Consider the following 25,834-nt stretch of genomic DNA (forward strand, 5'->3'; position numbering starts at 1 on the left):
TGACCCCATTTTTATGTATTTTTTTTGCAAAGATACTTCTCCAGGATCTCCATTTTACATTTGAGGAAATTGAGGCAAATAGACTTGCCCAAAATCACACATCTAATAAGTGTCTGAGGCTGGATCTGAATTCAGATCTTCCTGATTACAGACCCAGCACTGCATCCACTTTACTGCCTAGTCAGGGAGTAGCCCTATGAAATGAAGATGATAATAATAATGACAATAACAATAACTGCATACATTTATTCATCACAGCAATATAAAATGTTATCTCATTTAATACTTCCTTACCCTTTTTTTCTCTCTTCCAGAGTGCCCCCAACAAGATTCTGATATTGCTTTCCTGATAGATGGTTCTGGCAGCATTTCTTCCTCCGACTTCGAGAAAATGAAAAACTTTGTAAAAGCTGTGATGAGCCAGTTTGAAAGACCTAACACACAGGTAAACACCTGGGACAGATTGTTTGGGTTTGGCTAAGTGGAGAGAAATCCAGGGACACAAACCAGGATAGGCAGGTATTAAGACATGTAGGAAAATCCTCCTTTCAGTTATTGACATCATGTAAGAGACTGCTGCTGACTCAGTGTATCTATATATATACATTCCCCAAATCTGGTCTTGGGGTTCTCCTCCATTCTCCTTCACTTCTCAGTCTCCTTTTCTGGCTTCTCATTCAGATCAAACCCTCTCACCAGAAGTGTCCCACTAGGTTCTATCTTGGATTCGCTCATTTTCTCTTTTTATACTACTCCGCTGCTTGGGATCTCAGCAGCTTCCATGGATTTAATTACTATGTCCATGCTGATAATTCACATACACACACACACACACACACACACACACACACACCATTAATACTCTGCTTCCTTATGGGGCTTTTCTCCCACAGTTTTCCCTGATGCAGTTTTCCTCCACATTTTGGCCTCATTTCACCTTTAACAAATTCAAGACAAGTCGTGAACCTGGAAAACTGGTGGATGAGATTTCTCAACTGTCTGGAGTGACAAAAACTGCCTCAGGCATCAGAAAAGTAGTGTAAGTCCCCTTCTCTATCTTAGCCTAACTCTTCTAGCACATGTGCCTGGCTCTCTGCTGAGAGTGTCAATGGGAATAATTGGAGTGAGAGATGACTTTGTATTGATAGGAAGGAGCAATTCTGAGAAGGAAGGGAGAAGAGACTGAAAAGTCCACTTTCCTAAGAGTATTTCTAATTCTAATCCTGAACTATAATTAGTACCGTATCCTTACTCAGAATCAGATCTCCTTCCTTTAGTTTAGGAGGAGCTGAATGATTCTGCCTCAGGTATACAAAGTGACTAGTATTGGCCCTTTCCTCCTACTCTTGATTATGTTTCAGAGATGAACTATATATACTTAGATATACTATCTCTTCTCTCCTTGGAGCAGCTACAATCTTACTCTTTCTTTCCTTAGGGCCATCTATGTTTTTAAAAATAGTGAGCTTTCTTTTCTCAGGTTGGTCTCAGTGAATATTGAATTCCATGTGATCTTGACTTTTTTTGTTCCCTGGCCAGAAAAGAACTCTTTCACAAATCAAATGGAGCACGAGAAGATGCCACTAAGATCCTCATTGTCATCACAGATGGGGAAAAATATGGAGACTCACTGGAATACAGAGATGTCATTCCTGAGGCAGAGAAAGCAGGAATAATCCGATATGCAATTGGGGTACAGAGGGCCCTCAAAGTTTTCTCCCCAATATCTTTTCTATCCAGTCATAAGTAGCTTCTCCCTCAAGGCTTTTTTTTTTTCCAAAAAGGAGGCAGCTTTTTTCTTTCTGCATGTCCTCCAATGGGAATGTCCTTTGTCAAGCATAAAATTCCCTTCATTTCTCACCAACCCTCTTGCTTTCAAGAAGATATAAACTTTAGAAGTATACTTGGAAGACAATTGAGTCTCTTTCCCCCCTAGAACTTCCTGGGGTAAGGATATTTTTCTCTTTAGTTTAATCCTCTCTTTGTGATTGAAGGTGGGAGAAGCTTTTGACCGTACATTCTCCAAACAAGAACTAAATGAAATAGCATCAAACCCTTCCAAGGATCATGTATTCTGGGTTGAAAACTTTGGAGCACTCAACAATATCCAAAAACAGCTGAAAGAGAAGATCTTTGCCATTGAAGGTAAGTTATAGCCTCAGTCCTTGAGCCCTTAAAATGTTTCACTCTCCAAATCAATCTCCCATGACAGAAATTTTGTCTCCAGGACAGGTTTCCTCCCTAGACAATTATGTGACACAGTGAATAGAGTGATAGTTCTGATGTCAGGAAGATCTGAACTCAAATTCAGTCTCAGATATTTATTAGCTGTGGAATTCTGGACAAATAACTTAACCTCTGTTTGTTTTGATTTCCTCAGTTACAAAATGGAGATCATAATATCACCTTTTCCCAGGATTGTTGTAAGGAGCATATGAGATATTTGTAAAGTCTCTAATATAGTACCTGGCATACAACATAAAAAATACTTCCTTCCCTACAAAACATATACATATATTGTATTCCCTGTCTAAGCTATTGCACTCTGACCACTTTCAAAGCTCACGCCTTTTTCTCTTGACTATCCAAACTCCTTTCAGCCAAAAACTTAAATATCTTTACTCTTCATAGGTACCAAGTCTAGAGACAGTATTGCCTTCCAGGATGAAATGTCACAAGAGGGCTTCAGTGCTGCACTTATATCTGTGAGTGGATCCTTCACTAGGGCAGATGACATAAGGGAGAGGGGAGGGAAAAAGGAAAAGAGGAAGGGAAGAGAAAGGCTCAGAAGAAAGCTGTTGAATAAATGACAGGCTCTTCTGTTTGGGATGCTCCATTCTCCAAATATCCCTAATTCTAAAAAGTTTTCTCCCAGGAAGGGCCTGTACTTGGTGCTGTGGGGACCTTTGACTGGTCAGGTGGTGCCTTCATGTACTCCCTAACTGGAAGTGCCATCTTTATTAAGATAGCCAGTACAGATAAGAACATGAATGATGCTTACCTGGGTAAGTACAGAAGGGCTGGGAAAGACCAGGGAGAAAAGGGTATGGGTATGAGGAGCAGGGTGGAAAGTCTCATGTCTGGAAAGAGATTGATTTGGGGGGAGGGCAGAAGGTGAGAGAAGTAAAGTAAAGACAAGATCCATTGGGACTTTTGTCTTTTCAGGTTATTCCACTGAGGCATTCATTTGGAATGGGGTTCAAAGTCTTGTTCTGGGAGCCCCTCGTTACCAGCACATTGGGAAGGTTGTGATCTTTGTGAATCTTCAAAGAACCTGGGTACAGAAGACTGAGGTCAAAGGCACACAGGTGAAAAACTAAGAAGCTGGGATTATAAAGAAGAAAGGGCAGTTCTGTAGGGGAAAAGAAACAAAGAGCGCCCTGGGTATTGAGAGGGGCTCTAAAGAAGATTCTTATACTTGGAAGACACAGGGATTATACTTGTTCTTTCCTCTGGTAGGAGAAGAATGTGATTTCAGCCTCTGTCTTCTCAGATTGGCTCCTATTTTGGGGCAACACTCTGCCCTGTGGATCTTAACGGAGATAGAAACACTGACCTAATCCTCATTGGAGCTCCTCATTACTATGAACAGAGCCATGGAGGCCAGGTGTCTGTCTGTTCATTATCTTGGCAGGTAAGGAGGTTTATAGGTGGGGATGGAAATATAATTGGGAAAGTTGTCCAAAGAGGTCTCTAAAAAGACTTAAGTGAATTCATGGAAAAACTCATCAGCCCATTTAGATTTTAAAATAAGGGAAGGATTCTAAGATTAGTGTCAGAAGGGCTAAATCAGAGAATGGGCCTAGGGTAACTATAGATAACTCTCTCTCTCTTTCTGTCTCTGTCTCTCTCTCTCTACACACACACACATACATTTAGGTATATATGTTTGTGTATATACATATATATAGTGTATGTCTATGTGTATATGTGTGTGTGTGTATGTATACAAAGAACCAGCTTTTAGTTTTATTTGTCATTTCAATGGGTTTTTTTGTCTCCAATTTATTTCTCCTCTAATTTTTAATATCTCCTTTCATGCTTACTTTGAGTTTATTTGTTAGCTTTCTAATTTTCAAAATTCATATGCAATTAGTAAATCTTTTCTATTTTGCTATGTTTGTTTGTTAGCTTTCTATTTTTCTTTCCTCCCCCTCTTATTGGATAACCTTACTATAATGATATTTGAAAAATTGTAGAAAATAGAAATGGTTCCATAGAGTGAAAGAGGACAAACATCACTATTTTAGAAAGAAGGGGGAAGGAAAGTCTGCAAATTATACAAACCAGTATATCTCATTTCAATCCCTGTCAAAATACCAGAATATCTTTCTTTCTTTCCTTTCTTTCTTTCTTTCTTTCTTCCTCTTTTCTTTCTTTCTTTTCTTTCCTTTCTTTCCTTCTTTCTTTCTTTCTTCCTCTTTCCTTTCTTTCCTTTCTTTTTTCTTTCTTTCTTTCCTTTCTTTCCTTGCTTTCCTTTCTTTCCTTTCCTTTCTTTCTTTCTTTCTTTCTTTCTTTCTTTCTTTCTTTCTTTCTTTCTTTCTTTCTTTCTTTTTGCTGAGGCATTAGGGGTTAAGTGACTTGCCCAGGGTCACACAGCTAGGAAGTGTTAAATATCTAAGGCCATATTTGAATTCAGATCCTCCTGACCTCAGGGCTGGTGTTCTATCCATTACACTATCTAGCTGCCCCTGATCTCACATTATTACATCACAAATTAACCCTTACTTCCTTCTATGAACAGTGCTATTAGACTGTTGGATCAAGTGAATAATATTTACTTTAACATCAGCAAAGTATCTCATGCCATTCTTCTAGAAAATAATGAAAAGATGTGAGATATTTCAATTCACTAATTTGAAACTGGTTGAATTGTTTGAACCAGAGTAATCATTAATGGGGCAGTAGCAACCTGAAATGAGCTTTCTGAGTACTTCAGGAATATGTCTGTAGCTTTATATTACTTATTATTTTTATCTGTGACTTAAAAATAATAGTTAGCATTTATAGAATGCCTACTATGTGCCAGACACTGTGCTAAGCATTTTACAAATATCTCATTTTATCTTCATGACAACTCTGGGAGATAGGTATTGTTATTATCTCCATTTTATAGATTAGTAAACAACAGATAGTGAGAAGTTGTGACTAGTCCAAGATTACATAGTGTCTGAGGATGAATTTGAACTCAAGCCTTCCTGATTTCAGGCTTTGCTTTCTATCTACTAAGCCAGTTAATTGTATAAAGTTCAAAAAAAATGACAGATGATTCATAGCTAGGAGAGATGGCTAATACCCTAACTGTATTAGCATAGAGTGTATGTAATAGATGTAATGCTTACCAGAGTGACAGATGACACAAAGATGGGAGGGATAATTAATAACTCTGGACAACAAAGTTAATATACAAAAACTTTTAGACAGGTTGGAACATTGGACTGAATGATGATTTGACACAAGTTGGATGGCAGAACTGAGATCTCAAAAAACTTCCACATGCTAAAACATCAGACAAAATTAATACAATGGAACTTAATAGGCATAAATATAATCCTACACTTGGCACACACACACATACATACATATACTCACAATCAACTTCAAAAGAACAAAATGAGGAAAGTCTGAAAGTTTTAGTAGATTGCAAACTTGATAGCAGTATAATAAGTCACCAAAAAATAAAATAAACAAAACTAACATGATCTGAGACTGAAATAATGTCCAAAATAGTGTCCAAAATAAAGGAAATGATATTCTTATTATATTGTGTTCCAGCTAGACAGTAACTAGAGTATTGTATCCAATATTTTAGAAAGGGCACTGATAAACTGGAGAAAGCCAGTAACCAGAATGGTAAAAGGACTCATAATCATACTATAGGAGGGGAGTTGAATAAATGTTTAGACTGGAGAAGAGGAGAGTGAAGTGGATTAGAGGGACAATATGATAGCTATTACAAGTATTCCAACATGCAGAAAGGGGGTTAGGCTTTGTTCTGTTTAATTTCACAAGGTATGAACAAGGAAAAAAAAGATTCTGGGATGTTGCCACATTGAACAGGCAGCCTCTGGATCTGTAGTGGGTACCCCTTATTATTGCTCTCCAAGCAAAAGCTGTATGAAAACTTGTTGGGTATGTTGAAGGGGAAATTCTTAGAGCCATATCAGAGGATCCTATTGTTTCTTCTGATTCTGGGAATCCTATGATTTTGTAGAATGAAACTCAGGTACAAAATTGAAAAGTTTGCCTAGATTTTCAAATATATCACAACTTTAATTTTTTCAGAAAACCAAATTGCAGTGTAATAGCATTCTTCATGGGCAGCAAGGACACCCCTTGGGCCGTTTTGGGGCAGCTTTGGCTGTTCTAGGGGACATAAATGGAGATAAGCTAACAGATGTGGCTGTGGGAGCCCCAGGGGAGGATGAAAACCATGGAGCCATTTATGTGTTTCATGGAATGGCTGAATCTAGCTTCAACCCTTCTTATACCCAGGTAAATTTCTGTCATAATCTGAATTAACCCAAAGTTCCCAAGCTGATTTACTTTGCTTCTAATGTCTCCTGAGTCTAATCTATCCCATTACTATGTCCCAATCCATACACTGTTCTTCACTAGTTCTCTATTCTACTTTCAATTTCTCCTCAGAGAATCAGTGGCTCCCTTCTTTCCCCCACAATCCAATATTTTGGCCAGTCACTGAGTGGAGGACAAGACATCACCCAGGATGGTCTCATGGATGTGGCAGTGGGAGCTCAAGGACAGGTATTGCTTTTCAGGTGAGGACAATATTTCTTCCTATATTAAATCAACATACTGCTCCTTTACAACCCACCTTGCTCTAAGAAAATAATTATGTTGTTTTTGGCCCGTTTAATGCTTCACAGGACACAGCCAGTGCTGAAAGTTAAAATGTCTATCCAGTTTTTGCCAGCGCAATTGTCAAGATCTGTGTTTGAGTGCCAGGCACAGGAAGTCACCAACAAGGAAGCAGGGAGCTCTAGGATCTGCCTTACTATCTCCAAAAGTATTCGAGACAGGTTAAGTGAGTACGCTTACTATTAGACCCAGCCATCCCCTCTTTATTCTCCTGTAGAGTCCATCATCCCATTCCTGAAGGTATACATTTGACCAAGAATCTCCATTCCACCTCTAAAATGGATTGAGAAGTTCCAGCTTTTCTCTGTCCTCTCTATTCTTTTATTTCACCTCCAGCTGACATCCAAAGTTCTGTGAGTTATGACCTGGCACTGGATCCTGGACGCCTGAAACCTCGTGCCATCTTTGATGAGAAAAAAAAACGGACCCTAAATCGCGTTAAAATCCTGGGACTGGGGAATCACTGTGAAACTGTGAAGCTGCTGTTGCCAGTGAGTTTGAGGATGATTGTATGGGTTTCTGAGAAGGGAATAATGCTTATAAAGGCAATCATGAAAAGCAGTAAAGGGTTTGAGCAGGAAGAGAATGAGCTGATGATAAATTTGTATTCTGAGAAGATGATGTGGATAAACTGGAGGGAAAACTAGGGGGCAAACTACCTGGTTCTCTTTATCTTTGCATTCTCAGTACTAAGCACAGTCCCTTGCATTTAGTAGGAGTCCAGTAAAAGCTTTTTGTTCAATTCATTCATTGATTGATTCCCACAGGAATGTGTGGAGGATTCAGTGACTCCCATAATTCTGCGCCTCAACTTCAGTCTGGTGGGACAGCCCATCCCTTCTTCTGGGAACCTCCGGCCTGTGCTTGCTAAGGACTCTCAGAAAATCTTCACAGCAGCTGTGGGTTGCAGTTTTTATATACTTTGAGATTGAGAGGGTGGTGGGATTTCAGGAAGTAGAAAGAAAGAAGTTCCAAAATAAAATCCTATTTTCTTCTTTTTCACAGCTCCCTTTTGAAAAGAATTGTGGTGATGATCATATCTGTAAAGATGATCTCAGTGTCACTATGAGTGTCTCCGGGTGAGATATTTTACTTTAATTCTCTCTCTCTCTCTCTCTCTCTCTCTCTCTCTCTCTCTCTCTCTGTGTGTGTGTGTGTGTGTGTGTGTGTGTGTATGTGTGTGTGTCTCTGTCTCTGTCTCTGTCTCTGTCTCTCTCTTCATCCCTAATCTCTTTCACAGAATTCAGGACACTTATCTTCTAACACTGTATTTTAATCTTTAGTTTTCTCTGACAACCTGGCTCTTTGCTAGAACCCATGTAACTCAGTAATATATCCCAGTAGCCTCCCACACTTCTATGGCCAAACCCAGTCACAGTTCAAATGAAAAATTTCCATCTTCTTTCCCTTCCCCTTTCAGGCTGCAGACCTTGTTGGTAGGATACTATCTCGAGCTGGATATTGAAGTGACAGTGAGGAACCAGGGTGAAGACTCTTACAGAACCATGGTCACCTTCACATATCCCCCAGGATTGTCCTATCGTCGAGTGTCAGTGACCCAGGTAAATCACCTCCTTAGTATGGTTTCAGCTGCACAAATGCAGAATGGGAAAGACCTTGCTTGACAGAAATCATGTTGAAAATATCTAATTGCAGGTTAGTGATTTGGGGGTGATCAAATATCATTTTATTGTGTTGTTTTCTTCCCCCTTCTCTCAAAAAGAAATGTCAGGGTTCCTAAAATCATATTGAGCCAGAAGGGAACTTTGAATCTATCAAGTCCAACTCCTTGATTTTATTGATACAAAACTGGGGCACAAAAAGGGTTAAGAGCCTTGCCCAGGACCACATAACTAATAAGTGTCTGGGGTAGAGTTTGAACCTGGATCTTCCTAACTCCAAATCTAGTGCCTCTTGTACTACACCATGCTGTTTCCTCATACACTACTACTTTTAGGGGAGTTGTAAAGAATAGCTGAAGAGGACACTGAATCAGATCTCCCTTTTCACATTACTGCCTACCTTTGGTGAAAATTGCCCCCTAAATGAGTGATTTGTGATAACCTACCACACTCTGGAGAGAAGGAAACGGGACACATCCATAAAATTGACATAGAATCTAAAAGGGATCTCAAAGAGAATTCTTGGTAGTTAGTAGAAGTTTTAGGATAGATAAAGACAAGTTGAGATGCTTCTCAGGTTATGTTTTGAATAGGGTCTTTACAATTTGGCTGAGACTGATGAGGTTTGTGGTCTCAGCTTGGTCAGTAGAAAAAGTAAAAGAGTAGCTAACTTTATTTCTTTTTCCCAATTAGAAACTCTGATAACTCTTTTTGGAAATTATGTAAAATACTTCCATTTAGACATTTTGTACAAGAAAACTCAAATAAAAGAAAAAATGAAAGAAATAAAATAAAAATACCATGTTTTAATCTGTATTCAGTCAACACTAGTTCTTTGTCTGGAGGTAGATAGTATGCTTCATCATTAGTCTTGGATCATTATATTGCTGAGAATAGCCAAGTCATTCATAAGTCCTCATCAAACAATATTGCTATTACTTTGTACAATATTTTCCTGGTTTTGTTCATTTCACTATATCTCAATTCATGTAAGTCTTTCCAGGTTTTTCTGAAATCATACTATTTGTCATTTCTTATTGAACAATAATATTCCATTACAATCATATTATATACTTACATACATACAACTTGTTTAAGTCATTCCCCTTATGATGGATATCCTTTTGTTGATCTAATTTCTTAGAGTGTAACTTAGTGTAAATCTTAACCTATGTTTACTTCTGTCTTTTTTATCTTTTTGTCTTTTATGAGTAGATGGTAATCGCTAGGGGTTGCAGCAAGTTGCAACACCAGAAATGACTCTATGGATAGCTCATATCCTGTCTCTTGGGATAACTGGGGGTAAGAGAGACAGCTATAACAGCTTCAAAGATAGCTGAAGAGAGAGAGAGTTGTGACTCAATGATCTCCTTCACCCCCAGCAAGATTTTTTTATATAAAAAGAGCCTCATTTCTGACACTCAATAGAGATGTTGAGGTTTGTTTGTGGAGTATTTTTAAAGAGATTCTAGAACAATGATTGGTTGAAATGAATGCTGAGGGTTGGACTGGAGGAAACATCCTTCCTGTCTCTCATTAGGATCCTTCCTGTCTCTCATTAGGATTTTTAATCTATTGTCTATAAAAACTAGGGCACTACAAAAGATGTTGTTTGTCCTTCCTAAGTGAAGAGGACCTGTGACATTATTAAGATGATGTATTGACTTGCAAATGAATTGGATTTCAATGAAGTCATTAACCTCAGTCTCTCCTCTAGAGTCATCGAAGTCCAATGGCAAGATATAAGTCAAAATGACTTGACAATGGTCCCTGTTGCAAGGAGTACATTGACCTTTTTAAGCAAGGCCTTTTCCAGGTCTCAGTTTGTCTGAGACAATGCCCATTCAGTAGATAACAACTGAGGCAAAAAAATTAGCCTACTTTGCCTTTATAAAAGAATCAGACTAAAAAGGAAGACCCTTGAGGTTTCTAGCCAAAACAGAAACAACTGCAGTTTACACCTATTCTGAGTCATGAATGCAATGGAATATTATTTCACTGAGATAGAGAAAAAGAAACATGGGAGGACTTGTAAAAACTGAGGCATTCTGGAAACTGAGTGGATGCCCATCAATTGGAGAATGGCCAAATAAATTGTGGTATATGAATGTTATGGAATATTGTTCTGTAAAAGATACCTGGAGAGACTTATATGAACTGATGGTAAGTGAAATGAGCAGGACCAGGAAATCATTATATACTTCAACAACAGTACTATATGATGATCAGTTCTGATGGACCTGGCCATCCTCAGCAATGAGATGAACCAAATCAGTTCCAATAGAGCAGTAATGAACTGAACCAGCTACACCCAGGGAAAGAACTCTGGGAGGTGACTATGAATCACTACATATGAATTCCCAATCCCTCTATTTTTGTCCACCTGCATTTTTGATTTCCTTCACAGGCTAATTGTATACTATTTCAAAGTCCGATTCTTTTTTGTACAGCAAAATAACTGTTAGGACATGTATACTTATATTGTATTTAATTTATACTTTAACATATTTAACATGTATTGATCAACCTGCTATCTGGGGGGGGGGGAAGGAGGGGAAAAATTGGAACAAAAGGTTTGGCAATTGTCAATGCTGTAAAATTACCTATGCATATAACTTGTAAATAAAAAGCTATAATAAAAAAAACTGAGGCATTGTGAAGTTATCAGACCTAGGAAAAATGGTATAAAATAACAATTCTCCAAAGGAAAGCAACTATGAGAAACTTAAGAACCATAATCAACAAATGGTCACTCATGACTCCAAAAGACCGATGATGAATCTTGATAGAGAGCTGACAAAACATAATGAAGCATATATTTTCAGATAAGATCAATGAACATTGTCATAATTTGGGAAACAGAGAAATTTTCTCAAAAGTTTAGGGACTTAAGGCAAAATAATAAAATTGCTCAAGGAAGGGAATGACTGTCAAAGCATCCAAAGTAAACTTTTTAAAATTTTGTTTTCTCTAACTCAGTAGACCAAGATCAAGAAGAATGGCCTTGGAGCTTACTCCACAGTCACTGCTCTCATTTTTTTGTATGATAGATCCTTTTGACAATCTGGTGATTATTTGGACCCCTTCTCAAGAATAATGTTTTGCAATAATTGGAAAAACCAATTAGTAAAAATCAAAATGTAATTTTTTTTCTTTTTTAAGTTCATGGATTCCCTGAAATCTATCCCTTAGTACCATGTTCTTTTTGGGAATCCATATACCTCGGGTTAAGAATTCCTGTTTTCATAGTGAGAACTTTACCTTCAAACTCTATATATGATTGTTTATCTAGATAGGGATGGGGGAAAGGGATAGAGACTTCACAAGAATTCTAATCTTAAGGAAGAAGAGGTCTCAGTTTGTCAATATACACACATGCTATACACATGTACACATTTTCTGGCAAGCAATAACAATTCATTTATATTAATGAGAGAAGTTTGGTTTTACAAATACACAAATCTTAAATAGCATCTTTTAAGATTGTATGTTTCTTTAACTCCTCATAGATCCTCTTTATATCTTTGCATTGTTCTCAATTGATGTTAGGGTTTTTTTTAATACTTCCCTTTCCTCTAGAATTCAATGCATCAGCTGCATTCCCCACGTCTAGTTTGTGAAACAGCAGCCGTGTCGGAGATGGAGAATTTAAGAAGCAGTAGCTGTAGCATCAACCACCCGATCTTCCGAATGAGAGCTACGGTCAGCAACTTCACTTGCCAGCTTTCCCTCTGATTATCCTTCCTTATTTCATTCATCCTTTGACTTTCTACTTTCTGTTTCATTCTCTTCTATCAGGTAACTTTCATAGTGACATTTGATGTGTCTCCTACAGCCAACCTTGGAGACCAGATGATCATCAAAGCCACTGTGAGCAGGTAAGACCAAAGTCCATAAAAACTAGCTCATTCATTCAGGAAACATTTAGTAAGCCCTGCTATATTCTGTGTGCAGAGATATCTAGTACTTAATATAATAAGAAGCCTTTCTCGGCATCCTTGATTCGAGAGCTTTCCCTGTGAATTTGTTTCTAAATGACACTGTATATATTTATCAGTGAATAACTATTTTTATATCTATTCTCCCATTAGATTATCAATTCCCTGAGGTCAAGAATTGTTTTTGCCTTTCTTTATATCCCCAGAACTCAGCATAGTGTCTGACACGTTGTAGGCACTTGATAAATACTTGACATGAAGTTAGCATGAATGCCTTGTCTGGGGTTCCTTCCTAAGTGATCACCTTCTTCTTTTTTTCCAGTGAGAACAACATACCAATGACTGATAAAAACATCTTCCAACTGAAACTACCAGTGAAATATGCCATCTACACAGTGATCAACAGGTACCACTCTCTACTCTCTAAGACTCAGTCATCCCTAAGGGCCTCCTTCATAACTCCTCTAAGAGCTGCACTTTTATGTTAATGTGATTTTATTATTGTCCTTCATATTAGAATATGGGACATTGTAGATAGTGTTCTGGGTCTGGAGTCAAGAAATATCATCTTCCTCATTCAAATTTGATCTCAGAAATTTACAAGTTGTGTGACCCTGGACAATGCCTCAGTTTCTCATCTGTAAAATGAGCTGGGAAGGAAATGGTAAACCTTTGCCAAGAAAACTCCAAAATGGCGTCAGAGTCATACACAACTTAAAGCAATTAAGATATCATGCTAATCATGACAGCATAACTGAAGGCCAGAAATAACATTTATAGATTTCCTTTTATGTAAAGCCCTTTCCTATAAAAATGATATTTATTTAGATCTAAATTTATGCAAAACATCATCTCATTGCATCCTCACAACAGCCATATGAAGGAAGTAGCATGTGTCACTATTCCCACTTGGACATTGAACTTCAGAAAAAAAGTGATCAGTTCAAAGTCACACAAACAAGTAATATAGTCAGGGCCCAAACATAGTTCTGGCAGTTCCAAATTCAGGGCTCTTTCCATGATGACTCCAAAACTGATTTAGCTCATTTCTACACAGATTAATAACAGAAAGAAAAGATGTAATCCCTACCCCTACTTTCATCATTTAGAAACTTGTGGTGGAAATAAAACTTAAAACTAAGAAACCGAAAAAGACAGAAGATAATCAAGTGTCAGTTCCTTAGTTCCCATTCTGTAAGTGTTCTGAGAAGGAACAAATCATTCTATATTTTGTGTGATCTCAGAGTGTTTTTGCAGAAAAAAATGTGATTTTAATAGGGACTTGAATGATGGACACATGAAAGAAAAAGACAGCATAGTCTTTTCAGGGGGCAATGAAAAGCCCAGTTGGGTTAGAATTGATGGGCTCTGAATGAGGAGTTTTAAGTAAAAATTAAGGGGTGAGGTTGGCAAATAATAATAGCTATCATTTATAGTAGTATCAGGTGCATTAAAAATATTATCTTAATCTTAAAACAACCATGGAAGGTAGGTGCTTTTATCACCCCTATATTACAGATGAGGAAACTGAGATGGAGATTAAGTGCTTTGCCCAGAAAAACATAGCTATTAAGTATCAGGAGCTGTATTTGAACTTAGATCTTCCTGACTCCAGGTCCAAAACTTGAAATAGGTAACCTTGAAAGTCAGAAGAGTTTAAGAGATGGTAGGCAGTAGGGAGCCATGAAAAGTTGTAGAGTAAAGGAATGACAATAACAAACCAAAATAAAGTCAATAAATATTTCTTGAATATTTGCATTGTGACCTTGAAGACAGGGATTATTTCATGTTTGTCTCTGGATCCCTCACTACTGTGAGCAAGTGAAACCAAAATACATGAAAACTTGTTCCTTCATTCAGTAAACATTTAGTCAGTACCTACTACATGTTGTATACTGAAATATATAGTATTCAATATAGTATATATATATATATATATATATATAGTCTTTTGGCTCTTTTGGTTAGGATATATATATATATTTTTTTTTTTTAGACTGAACTTGTTACTTCTTCAGTATAAGAAAGTCCCTGTATTAGTGCAGACCCACTCTGAAAGTGATAATCTAATAAATTTCTGAGGCACTGAGGAATTGAGTTGATTTGTCTAGGATGTTATTGTTATGTCTTCCTGCGTACATGGCCAACTCTCCATCATCTAAGCCATTTCAGATATTATATATATGCATATAATCAATATTTAATAAACATTTGTAGAATTTAACCATGATAAGCCTTGGCACTCAGCTACTTTCTGTAAATAATTTGGGAAATATTGATGATGAAGTTACTGCTACATCCATACCTTCTTCCCTAAAGTATATATTTATTTATAAGCATCTCCTTGGAATGATTTCCTCATACATCAAAATTTTCACATTCATATCTTTCTCCTTCTATGCACAGTTGCAAGTGACACCCACTGTAACAAGCCATTCTATTTTAGCTTCAGTTTTAACCACAGGACACTGTCAGTGAGCATACAATTTTGCGCAGATCTGAAGTCGATATTGAGTTAACCATCATATCATGTACTTTAGGCAAGCCATCTGTGTTCATGAGGGATTTCTGAAGGGGAAATCTAACAGTTAAGAAGGGCTGACCTTTTCTAAAGACTTATTTGTTTTAGGTGAAAGGGGAACACACAGGAGGATGTGGCCAATAGTTTGAGTTTTATAATAGCGGAAGGAAAGGAAGTGCTAGAATTAAGCCCTGGGGAGCAGAGGTGTGAGCAGCTCCAGGAAGGGCGATTAGCTACGTGGATTGAGCAAAACAGCATGGTAGAGTGAGCACTTATTAAGGATCTAAAAGAGACCTTAGAAATCATCTAGTTTCCTGAAAGAATTATGATAAAAAATGCTATCCACCTCCAGGGAAGAAAATGCAGCATACTTTTTTTTTAAATTTTAGTTATTAATCTTGGGGAGATTTTTTTGATTTCCATTTTCTTTTGCAACATAGCTAATATGGAAATGTTTTTGCATGACTGAACATATATAATTTATATCAAATTACTTGCTTTTTCCAGGAAGAGAGAAAGAATATGAAACAATTTTTTTAAATACAGACAAAAAATTTTAAAACATGTTTAAAATTATATTTACGTGTAATTGAGAAAAACGAAGGAAAAATTAAGTGTAAAAAATGAAATCATCTATTCAAACTTGCTCATTTTACAGATGAAGAAACTGAGGTCCACCTGTGTTAAGTGATTTTCAAGGTCACATGAGTAGTAAGCAGTGGAGTCAGAATTAGAACCCAAGACACCTGATTCCACATCTAATGTTCCTAGAAGAGAGATTTGATGACAGAAATAGTTTCAAAGTTGATCTGTTACCGTGTCTCTTACTAAGCAGAAGAGAAGTCATGCTTCCCTTCTTTCTCCTCTCTCCCCAGAGACACACACATCATCATCAATGTCCTTTCCAGCATCAGAACAATGGGGCAATGCCCAAACCCAGGCCATGAAGGTCAAGATATTTGGAATTTTCCAAAGAAAAAGATTTTTAAATCAGAAGAGGGATTATCATATATTGTTCTAAACTTGGGATTTTTCCCTAGCTAAGAGTCCTTTTACGGCACAAGAGGCAGATTGTTGGGCTTAAGAGTCAAGAAAACATAAATTCAAATTCCATCTCTTGACACTTAACAGCTGAGAAACTCTAAGCATGTCCCTTAATCTTTCTGAGGATAATATCCATCTCCCAGGCTTCTTGGGAGTTTTAAATGAAACAATGCATATGAAGTAAAAATGACTGATCTGGAATCAGGAAGACTTATGTCCACATCCAATCTTACTTCTTTACAGACATTTACTAGTTTATAAACCTCAGCAAGTCATTTCATCTGCCTGCTTCAATTTCCTAAACTATAAAGTAGGGATTATAAATGCAGGGATTCCTGCATGTGGGTGCAGGAATATATTGTGTTGTATACATGTATGCAACATGGATGTTGTGCTGTGTGCAGCATCCACATGTATTTTGCATTTATATAATGCGTGCACATATATGGTTGCATGCCCATGTATTTATGCATGCATGTACTTGTATGTGTTTATGAACATTTGTCTGGGACTCAGAGTTCTCTAGAACTTATGAACTGGAAGTTACATTAAAGAAAGTATGGTTGATTCCTTTTTACAGAGTAGGAAACGAGAGGAAATGAACTTGGCCAAGACCACATAGCAAATTTGTGACCATCTGGATTAGAGTACAAGTCTCTGCTAAACCTAATATATTGTTGTCCTATTGGTCAGTCAGGTCTGACTCTACATGCGCCTATGGACATGATCCATAGAGTTTTCTTGGCAGAGATACTGGGGTGGTTTGCCCTCTTTATCCAGTCTGTTCCTATTTTACAGATAAGGAACTGAGGTAAATAAAAATTAAGTGACTTGCCCAGGATCACCCAATTAGTAAGAATCTGAGGCAGGAGTTGAACTCAGCTCTTTCTGACTTGACTTAGTGTTCTATCCACTGCATCATCTAACTGCCCTATGCCTAGTAGAGCTGATATTTTTGTACCTACTTTGCATAGTTTTGTCCATTTTTCTCAAGCAGTGGTTTCCTTGGTTTGCAAGTGATTAAAGCATTTAAACCACTCAAAACTGCAAAGCCACAATAGTATTCACTTTCCCAAACACCCACTCTTCCCATGGGTTCTACTTGTCCCTTCATCCCAATTCACAACAAGCGCCCTTAGGCCCACTTTCACAACTGTGTGACTTTGGACAACTTCTATTGGACTCTGAGCAATCTCTTCTATGGAAATTAGTCTAGCTGATCTCTAAGGTCCCTGTTAAGTCTGGAAATCCTGTGTATACACTGCTTAAGTAATCTCGAACTCTTATTCAGGGACTCTCCATGGTGTTCATTATTACATTAACCTCTTTTCTTTTTCTGCCAGCATTGAAGACTCCACCAAGTATCTCAACTTCTCAGTTGCAGAAAAGCATCAAATTAACATGACAGAGCACAAATACCGAGTGAGAGAGGAGTGGTCAAAATCCCCGGGAATCTGGGAAGGATTTAGGACTAGCAGAGCCAAAATCAGAATGGAAAAAAAGGGGGCTTTGTCCCATGGCAACAGAAATGGGGTGGGGATTCTTTCCTGCCTCTCAGTCCCCCAGAGGCACAGAGAAACACTACCCCCACTTCCCACTCCCAGGGTAGCATCCCTCACCCTTATGTCCCAACCTTCTATGATGAAGATTCTCTGGAATGTGGGCTTCCTACCATCTTTCATACTAAATATTTCAGTGGAAGGACTGTCTTATATATCACTACAATCCACACTGCCCTCTCCACTGGGAAATTGTCCTAGGCTCAGTTTCAGTGAGTGTACTTAGGTACAAAATGTATGGGGATGGGAATGTAAATAGGATCTAGTGTAAGTTGGGGGAGAGCCAAGAAGAAGGCAGTATTCAAAACATTGTTTCCTATCTTCTCTGCAGGTAAATAACCTGGGACAGAGGGCTTTACCTATTCACATAGACTTCTGGGTCCCCACGGAATTGAACCAGGTGTCTGTGTGGAATCTGACAGACATCATTCACCCCCAGGTACTCTTGGATCATATGCAGGAGTTACCCTTCCACAGCCTTTCTTTGAACGGGGCCTTAGCTTCCCTGTTTCTCCAACAAAACCTCCACCTCCTATTTCATCTTAAAGACCTTGTCTCTGATTTTTCTCTCCCTAGGACTCATCAATTCAGTGTTCCACAGAAAGAAAACAACCCCTTCACTCTGACTTCCTGACCCACATGCAGAAGAGCGCAGTGCTGGTGAGGATGGCCTTTAAAATTAGCCCCAATTTGTTAAGAGAACAGAAGTTCACTCTTATCTTGGGTAGTTATTTTACCTCAGAGATACCTCTGACTCACATCTAACTCTCTCTACTCTCTTACCTCAAACAAAACAGAGGTCAATGTTATTTTGAGCACTAAACCCTAAATCTAGCTCCTTCAGACCCTAGTTTTTCCCCCTCCCCAGAATTGCTCCATTGCTGTCTGCTTGAAAATTGGCTGTGATATCCCCACCATCAACACCCAAGAGGAGCTCGACTTCATCATTAAAGGCAATTTCAGCTTTGGCTGGGTTAGCCAGGTATGTGGGGATAGGAGTGGGGGTGGAGAAGCTTGACTTTAGAACTGGGAGAAATCATAAAGGACATTTAAGGCCGGTGCCCTAAGTTTATAGATGAGATTACTGTGACCTTGAGACATCACATAGGGAGTAAACATTAGAGGAGATATTTGAACTCAGTGCCTCTGACTATTCTACATCAAGGATTCTTAACCTTGGATCCATAAACTTGTACTTTATTAGATTTTTTTTTCATTTGGATGACATTTTATTTCATTGTAATCACCATTGTGCCAGGTCTATAACAAGAATGGCTTGAATGGCTGTCATAGACCCACTAACTCTCCATCAGACATTAATATATATATTTCTATGAATTGGATCTATAATTTCTTTAAAACTTGGTTTGTATCCCATCCTCTGTCCCTATGTCAGAGAATTATTTTTGGTCAATTAAACATCTTTACTCATTCCTTACAAGTATAAATGATAAGCCTATCAGAAGGGAATGTGGTTGAGGGAAAAGGAGTGGAGTCACATAACAATTCAACAATTCAAGCTCATATCTATACAAACATATGTATGTATGCATATATACTTACATATATGTATATACACATATATATGAACTGCTTTTTTTTCTTTTTTTAATTAAAGCTTTCTAATTTTCAAAACATATGCATGGATAGTTTTTCAACATTAACCCTTGCAAAATCTTGTATTTTACTAGATTTTAAAATATTTTGACAACTATATTTCAAGATAATTGATTTCCTTTGTGATCTTATTTTATGTATTTAAAAATATTATTCTGAGAAGAGATCCATAGTTTTATCAGATATTGACAAAGGAGTCGATGATACACATAAAAAAGAGATTAAGTATCCTTACCTTACCTAGCACCAGTGTTCATTTCCTGCTCTTCAGCTTCCTCCCAAAGGGTCCTATATCCAAATCAGCCGCCTGAGCCGCCTGGTCTTTATTCTCAGATATTGCTATTCCCTATCCCAAAATAGACATTGTCCCTGCTCTATGACTTTCCCAGAACCAGCTACTTCAGCCTTCCTTCCTTTCTTTGGTAGACTCTACAGAAGAAGCTGTCGTTCATGAATTCAGCTGAAATCATTTTTAGTGAATTGGAGTATTCCCAGCTTCCAGGACAAGAGGCCTTTTTAAGAACCCAGGTAATTGACTATAATGCCAACAAGGCTAGCAAATCTCTTTCTTGGTATAACATAAGTTTGTGTTTAGAGTTGTTTGTTGTTGTTTTGCTTAAGGTTGGGAGCATACAATAAAAAAGTGGATTCTTCATAGGTCTCCAGGTGCTTTTGTATAGGAAAGAAAATGATTAGAGGCTCAGATGGTGCACTGGATCTAGAGTCTGAAGCACCTGAGTTCAAATCTAGCATTTTAGCTATTATTATTAGTTCAAATGATAATAAAATTTGTCAGCAAAATTCAATCTTTTTAAATGGAAAGGATTCTCTAACATAGTCACATAATGGGCACTTAATAAATGTTGAATGATTGATTGATTGATTGGGATTCCTCCAAACCAGATAGAGACAGTGGTGGAACAGTATGAGATCCATAATCCCATCCCCCTCATCTTGGGCAGCAGTGTGGGAGGACTCTTGCTACTGGCACTCATTACGACTGGATTGTATAAGGTGAGACTGCTCCTCCCTAGCCCACCACCTTACCCCCATGTTTCTAACTTCCCTTTATTCCCTCTTGTCTTGTCCATCATGATTTTGCTTCCTTCTCTGCTCCTTCCCTAGCTTGGTTTCTTCAAACGTCAGTATAAGAACATGATGGAAGATACAGGTGAAGGGCTTGCTCTGAAAGACGAAGAGTCCCAGGTCCCTGGCTCCTGATGCAGCCATCCCATTCTCCTAGGACCTGTTCTCATGAGGGTAGAATCTCAAGCCTCCCTTTCCTTGGACAAAGATAGGCTTGAGATAGGACCCCTTTTTGAGGCTGTTTCTACAAACTCTACTACATCGGACTAGGACTGAAACAGAATCCTTTATGACAACTACATAGAGTGCACAAAACCTGTCATACTTTCTGGAAAACATAATAATTTTGGCATATTTGAATAAAATCTCTTGCCTGTGAGTCAATCCACCTATTCTTTAGTCTTGCAATTTTACTCGGGGAACTGGTAGGCTTTGGGAACCATAACTGTTGTGTGAAAATGGAGTCTTCTTCCTTATAAATTAGAGACACTGTTCCTGAATGTGGTGGGTTGATCTTTTCAGGATTCAGAATTGTTAGGCATAGATAATAGGAGAGGTACCAGGCACAAGTTTTCTAGCACTGGATGCCAGAAATGTTGTCTCATAGAAGGACAAAGGTGTTCCTCTCATAGATACCAAATTATCACTAGTTCTGACTGTATTTTCCACTGGAACTTAAAACAAAAAACAATAACAATAATCAGCACATGTCTGAGAAGTAGAAACAGTGAATGTAGTTCCGGCAAAGGTTGGAACACAAGCTAACACCCCTGAAGGGCTGTCTATTCTGAGATTAGAAGGATCATTCTTATCAGCCTTGAGGTGAGTACAAGTAACAGTTGTTTTTCACACCATCTACTCATAGTGAGAGGAAGGAATAAAAGTGAAGGCACTGTGTTGAGCTGTCAGCTTCAATGGTGATTTCCCATACATAGACCCCTCTCTCATCCCACCCCCTCCAGGGAAGCACTGAGAATAGCCTTTCATTTAATGCTAACAGATCAGGTCAGTAGCCTAAGGAAAAGAGAATAAGAAGAAATCAATCCTTTACTTGTTCTCTTTTTCCTAATGATCCTTCCACCACGTTCCTTTGTTCCTTTTCAAGCTGGGTAGAGATCATTAGACAGGTCCAATTCTTAAAGATCATCAGATGATAGGATCATAGATTCAGAACTGGAAGAAATATTGAAGGCTACTGTATCCAATTCTCTCATTTTACATATGAAGAAGAAACTTGAGGCAACTTTCATAGCTGTAAGAATATGAGGTTGAATTTGAATCCAGCTCTTCCAGGGTTTGATTTCAGATCTAGTAAGCCAGTCTGCTTTAAAAATTTTCCCTGCCCTTTTTGAATAAACCTGTTCTAGACTTTCTAAACTCAAAACTCCAATGAAACATTTCACCCCCACGTAGGAGTAATGACTTTATTGCTTCTTGGGTCCCTATCCATCCACAACCAAGGAGTTCAAGGAAACTCATAGTTCTTGATTGAGTATATATTGTGTCCCCATTAGAATAAAACTTCCCTGAGGACTACTTTGGTCTTTGTATCAGTAGGCATGGTTTTTTTTAACCTAGATTACACATATTTTTCTTTTCCTTGATATTGTGATAACTATTTCAATATACTTTGATTCCTTTGCAATCCTATGTATTTTATTTTGTTTTTAAAAACATTATTCTGTTAAATTATTTTTGCATGTATTTTGAAAATGAAAGCTATTAATTAAAAAAAACCCACTATTCCAAGAAGAAATTCATAGGATTTTAATAACTGCCAAGGGAATCCATTCCCCCCAAAACATTAAGAATTCCTGCCCTAGAACATAGCACTTCATGGCATGGTATATCTTTAATAAATGTGAGTTTTTTGATTGAATAATAAGAATTATCCAATTCTGATGGACGTGGCCATCTCTAGCAATGAGATGAACCAAATCAGTTCCAAAAGAGCAGTAATGAATTGAACCAGTTACACCCAGAGAAAGAACTCTGGGAGATGACAATGAACCATTACATAGAATTCCAATCCCTATATTTTTGTCCGCTTGCATTTTTTATTTCTAAACAGGTTAATAGTACACTATTTCATAGTCTGATTCTTTCTGTACAGCAAAATAATTGTTAAGACATGTATACTTATATTGTATTTAATTTATACTTTAACATATTTAACATGTATTGGTCAACCTGCCATGGGGAGAGGGAATGGGGGGAAGGAGGGGAAAAAGTGGAATAAAAAGATTTGGCAATTATCAATGCTATAAAATTACCCATGTGTATAACTTGTGAATAAAAAGCTATTTTTAAAAAACGAATGATCATAATTGTATCATGTTTATAATTTGATCCCCAACATTACTTTTATAGCTGAGGAAACTGAAGAATCAGAGGCAAGATGGTTGGTACCTCTGTTCAACTGTATGAATAAGAAAAGAGGTGATTTCTCAGTCAGAAGCAATTATGCAAATAGATTCCATGACTTGGGAGATGCCAGGAGTGACTCACTATATCCCCTTACTCCTGCCTATGATGGTACTTGAAATTCTACTTGCAGCTGCAAGAGAGTGAGAACCCTGGTCACAGTTTCAGGCCAGAAAAGACTGCTTGTGGTCACTCACAAACCAGAATACAGGTGAAGAGAGTAGTAAACATGCTTTTCCATAATTCATATCACCTTGGAAGGATGGAGAGTTCGCAAGCTGCCAGTACTAGGTATGAAAACGGCTACACAAAAGAACTGAAGCTTGGGACAATGCTCCCTCTACCCCAGGAGCAGAACTTTAATATAAAGTTAAAAATCAAGAAATAGAATGGAAAAATGAACAAATAGGGGGGAAAAAACACTATATAACGTTACTGTGATGACAGGGAAAATCCAGACACAAACTCAGATAGCAAAGTCAAAGCTGTTATATCCAAAGCCTCAAAGAAAATATGAATTGGTATCAAGCACAAAAGGAAGAGCTCTCCCCTTCCCCACCAAAAAAAATCAAGTGAGGTAGATGGAAAATTGGGGGGAGGCGGGTATTACAGAAATTACAGAGATGAAAATCATGAAAAATTAGTTAACAGCTTGGTTAAAACATACACACACACACACACACACACACACACACACACACACACAAATACTGAAAAAAAAATCTGCCAAGTAGTATACTACTAACAGTCACTTGTTTTCACAGAAAAGTTCAGCAAATTTGGGACATTTTTTTGGATAAAAGTTCAAACACTCTTTAAAACATTTTGTCAAGATGTATGACCAGTGACTGATCGAAACTATATTGCCATATGTAAATTTGGCTGGGAAGAGATATTTTTTTCTTCTTTTGGTAGCATTTACCAAATTTTAAAAAATGGTATTGGGCCCATACCACAGTAAAAAATAGTATTACAATAAAATAGTATTACTGATAAAAATCTGTTATATATTAGATATAGAAAACTGACATATATATGACATGAGCAAGAGAAATTCTCCAATAAATCCTTAAAAAATAAGAACAGCTGAGTAGGTAATGAAATCAAATTATCACTCTTTGCAGATGATAAGATGATATTCTTAGAGAACCCTAGAGAATCAACTAAAAAACTATTACAGATAATCCACAACTTTAGCAAATTTGAATACAAAATAAATCCACATAAATCATCAGCATCTTTATATATCACTAACAAAATCCAACAGCAAGAGATACAAAGAGAAATTCCATTTAAAATAACCGTCAATAGTATAAAATATTTGGGAATCTATCTGTGAAGGGAAAGTCAAGAACTATGTGAACAAAACTACAAAACACTTTCCACACAAATAAAGTAAGATCTAAGCAATTGGAAAAATATCAAGTGCTCTTGGACAGGTCGAATAAATATAATAAAGATGACAATACTCCCTAAACTAATCTATTTATTTAGTGCTATACCAATCAAACTCCCAAAAAACTATTTTCCTGATGTAAAAAAAGTAACAGCAAAATTCATCTAGAAGAACAAAAGATCAAGAATATCAAAGGAATTAATGAAGAGAAAAGCAAATGAAGGTGGCCTAACTGTAAACGGATCTAAAATTTTATTATAAAGCAGTGGTCATCAAAACCATTTGGTATTGGCTAAAAAATAGAGAAGTTGATCAGTGGAATAGGTTAGGTTTACAGAACAAAATAGTCAATGACTATAGCAATCTATTATTTGACAAACTTAAAGGCCCCAGCTTTTGGGATAAGAATTCTTTATTTGACGAAAACTGCTGGGAAAATTAGAAACTAGTATGGCAGAAAGTAGGCAAGGACCTAACCCCTAATACCATATATCAAGATAAAGTTGAAATAGGTTCATGATGTAGACATAAAGAATGATATTATAAAAAAATTAGAAGAACATAGAATAGTTTATCTCTCAAATTTTGGAGGAGGAAGGAATTTGTGACCAAAGAAGAACTAGAGATCATTATTGATCACAAAATAGATAATTTTGATTATATTAAGTTAAAAAGGTTTTATACAAACCAAGGGAAGCAATAAACTGGGAAAACATTTTTACATCTAAAGGATCTGATCAATGCCTCATTTCTAAAATATATAGAGAATTGACTCAAATTTATAATAATTCAAGCCATTCTCTTATTGATAAATGGTCAAAGGATATGAACAGACAATTTTCAGATGAAGAAATTAAAGCTATTTGTAGTCACATGGAAAGGTGCTCCAAACCACTATTGATTAGAGAAATGCAAATTAAGATGACTCTGAGATACCACTACACACTTGTCAGATTGGCTAAGATGACAGGAAAAGATAATGACAAATGTTGGAGGGAATGTGGGAAAACTGGGACACTGATACATTGTTGGTGGAACTGTGAACATATTCAGCCATTCTGGAGACCACTTTGGAACTATGCTCAAAAAGTTATCAAATTGTGCATACCCTTTGATCCAGCAGTGTTTCTGCTGGGCTTATATCCCCAAGAGATCTTAAAGGAGGGAAAGGGATCCGCATGTGCAAAAATTGTTTGTGGCAGCCCTCTTTATAGTGGCTAGAAACTAGAAAGTGAATGGATGCCCATCAATTGGAGAATGGTTGGGTAAATTGTGGTATATGAATGTTATGGAATATTATTGTTCTGTAAGAAACAACCAGCCGGATGATGTCAAAGAGGCCGGGAGAGACTCACATGAACTGATACTAAATGAAATGAGCAGAACCAGGAGATCATTGTGCATGGCAACAAGAAGATTATGAGATGATCAATTCTAATACACGTGGCTCTCTTCAACAACGAGATGATTCAAACCAGTTCCAATTGTTCAGTGATGAAGAGAGCCCCTACACCTAGAGAGAGAACCATGGGAACAGAGTGTGGAACACAACATAGCATTCTCACTCTCTCTGTTGTTGTTTGCTTACATTTTGTTTTCTTTCTCAGTTTTTCTTTTCCTTCCTTCTTGATCTGATTTTTCTTGTGAGCAAGATAACTGTATAAATATGTATGCCATATATTGGATTTAACATGTATTTCAACATATTTAAAATGTATTGGACTACCTGCCAGCCTGGGGAGAAGGTG

The 25,834-nt window shown here is 37.4% G+C and overlaps 1 protein-coding gene across 1 annotated transcript in view; it reads left to right on the forward strand.

Annotated features, from left to right (window-relative positions):
* ITGAX (integrin subunit alpha X) overlaps positions 1 to 20,656 on the forward strand; it is a 34,562-nt gene extending 13,906 nt beyond the window's left edge. The window contains exons 6-30 of the mRNA XM_012543975.3: positions 315 to 445; positions 894 to 1,039; positions 1,540 to 1,693; positions 1,995 to 2,145; positions 2,632 to 2,705; positions 2,876 to 3,005; positions 3,166 to 3,308; positions 3,494 to 3,634; positions 6,286 to 6,495; positions 6,649 to 6,779; positions 6,888 to 7,045; positions 7,216 to 7,370; positions 7,647 to 7,778; positions 7,885 to 7,958; positions 8,300 to 8,441; positions 12,081 to 12,203; positions 12,300 to 12,379; positions 12,762 to 12,845; positions 17,348 to 17,426; positions 17,895 to 18,002; positions 18,140 to 18,223; positions 18,432 to 18,545; positions 19,607 to 19,708; positions 20,084 to 20,194; positions 20,306 to 20,656. Of these exons, the coding sequence (XP_012399429.1) occupies positions 315 to 445; positions 894 to 1,039; positions 1,540 to 1,693; positions 1,995 to 2,145; positions 2,632 to 2,705; positions 2,876 to 3,005; positions 3,166 to 3,308; positions 3,494 to 3,634; positions 6,286 to 6,495; positions 6,649 to 6,779; positions 6,888 to 7,045; positions 7,216 to 7,370; positions 7,647 to 7,778; positions 7,885 to 7,958; positions 8,300 to 8,441; positions 12,081 to 12,203; positions 12,300 to 12,379; positions 12,762 to 12,845; positions 17,348 to 17,426; positions 17,895 to 18,002; positions 18,140 to 18,223; positions 18,432 to 18,545; positions 19,607 to 19,708; positions 20,084 to 20,194; positions 20,306 to 20,401 (3,053 nt within the window). The 3' untranslated portion in view covers positions 20,402 to 20,656. The remainder of the gene's footprint in view (positions 1 to 314; positions 446 to 893; positions 1,040 to 1,539; positions 1,694 to 1,994; positions 2,146 to 2,631; positions 2,706 to 2,875; positions 3,006 to 3,165; positions 3,309 to 3,493; positions 3,635 to 6,285; positions 6,496 to 6,648; positions 6,780 to 6,887; positions 7,046 to 7,215; positions 7,371 to 7,646; positions 7,779 to 7,884; positions 7,959 to 8,299; positions 8,442 to 12,080; positions 12,204 to 12,299; positions 12,380 to 12,761; positions 12,846 to 17,347; positions 17,427 to 17,894; positions 18,003 to 18,139; positions 18,224 to 18,431; positions 18,546 to 19,606; positions 19,709 to 20,083; positions 20,195 to 20,305) is intronic.
* The last annotated feature ends 5,178 nt before the right edge of the window (positions 20,657 to 25,834 follow it).

This window comes from Sarcophilus harrisii, chromosome 1 (assembly GCF_902635505.1).
Source record: "Sarcophilus harrisii chromosome 1, mSarHar1.11, whole genome shotgun sequence".
In the NCBI taxonomy this organism is placed as follows: domain Eukaryota; kingdom Metazoa; phylum Chordata; class Mammalia; order Dasyuromorphia; family Dasyuridae; genus Sarcophilus; species Sarcophilus harrisii.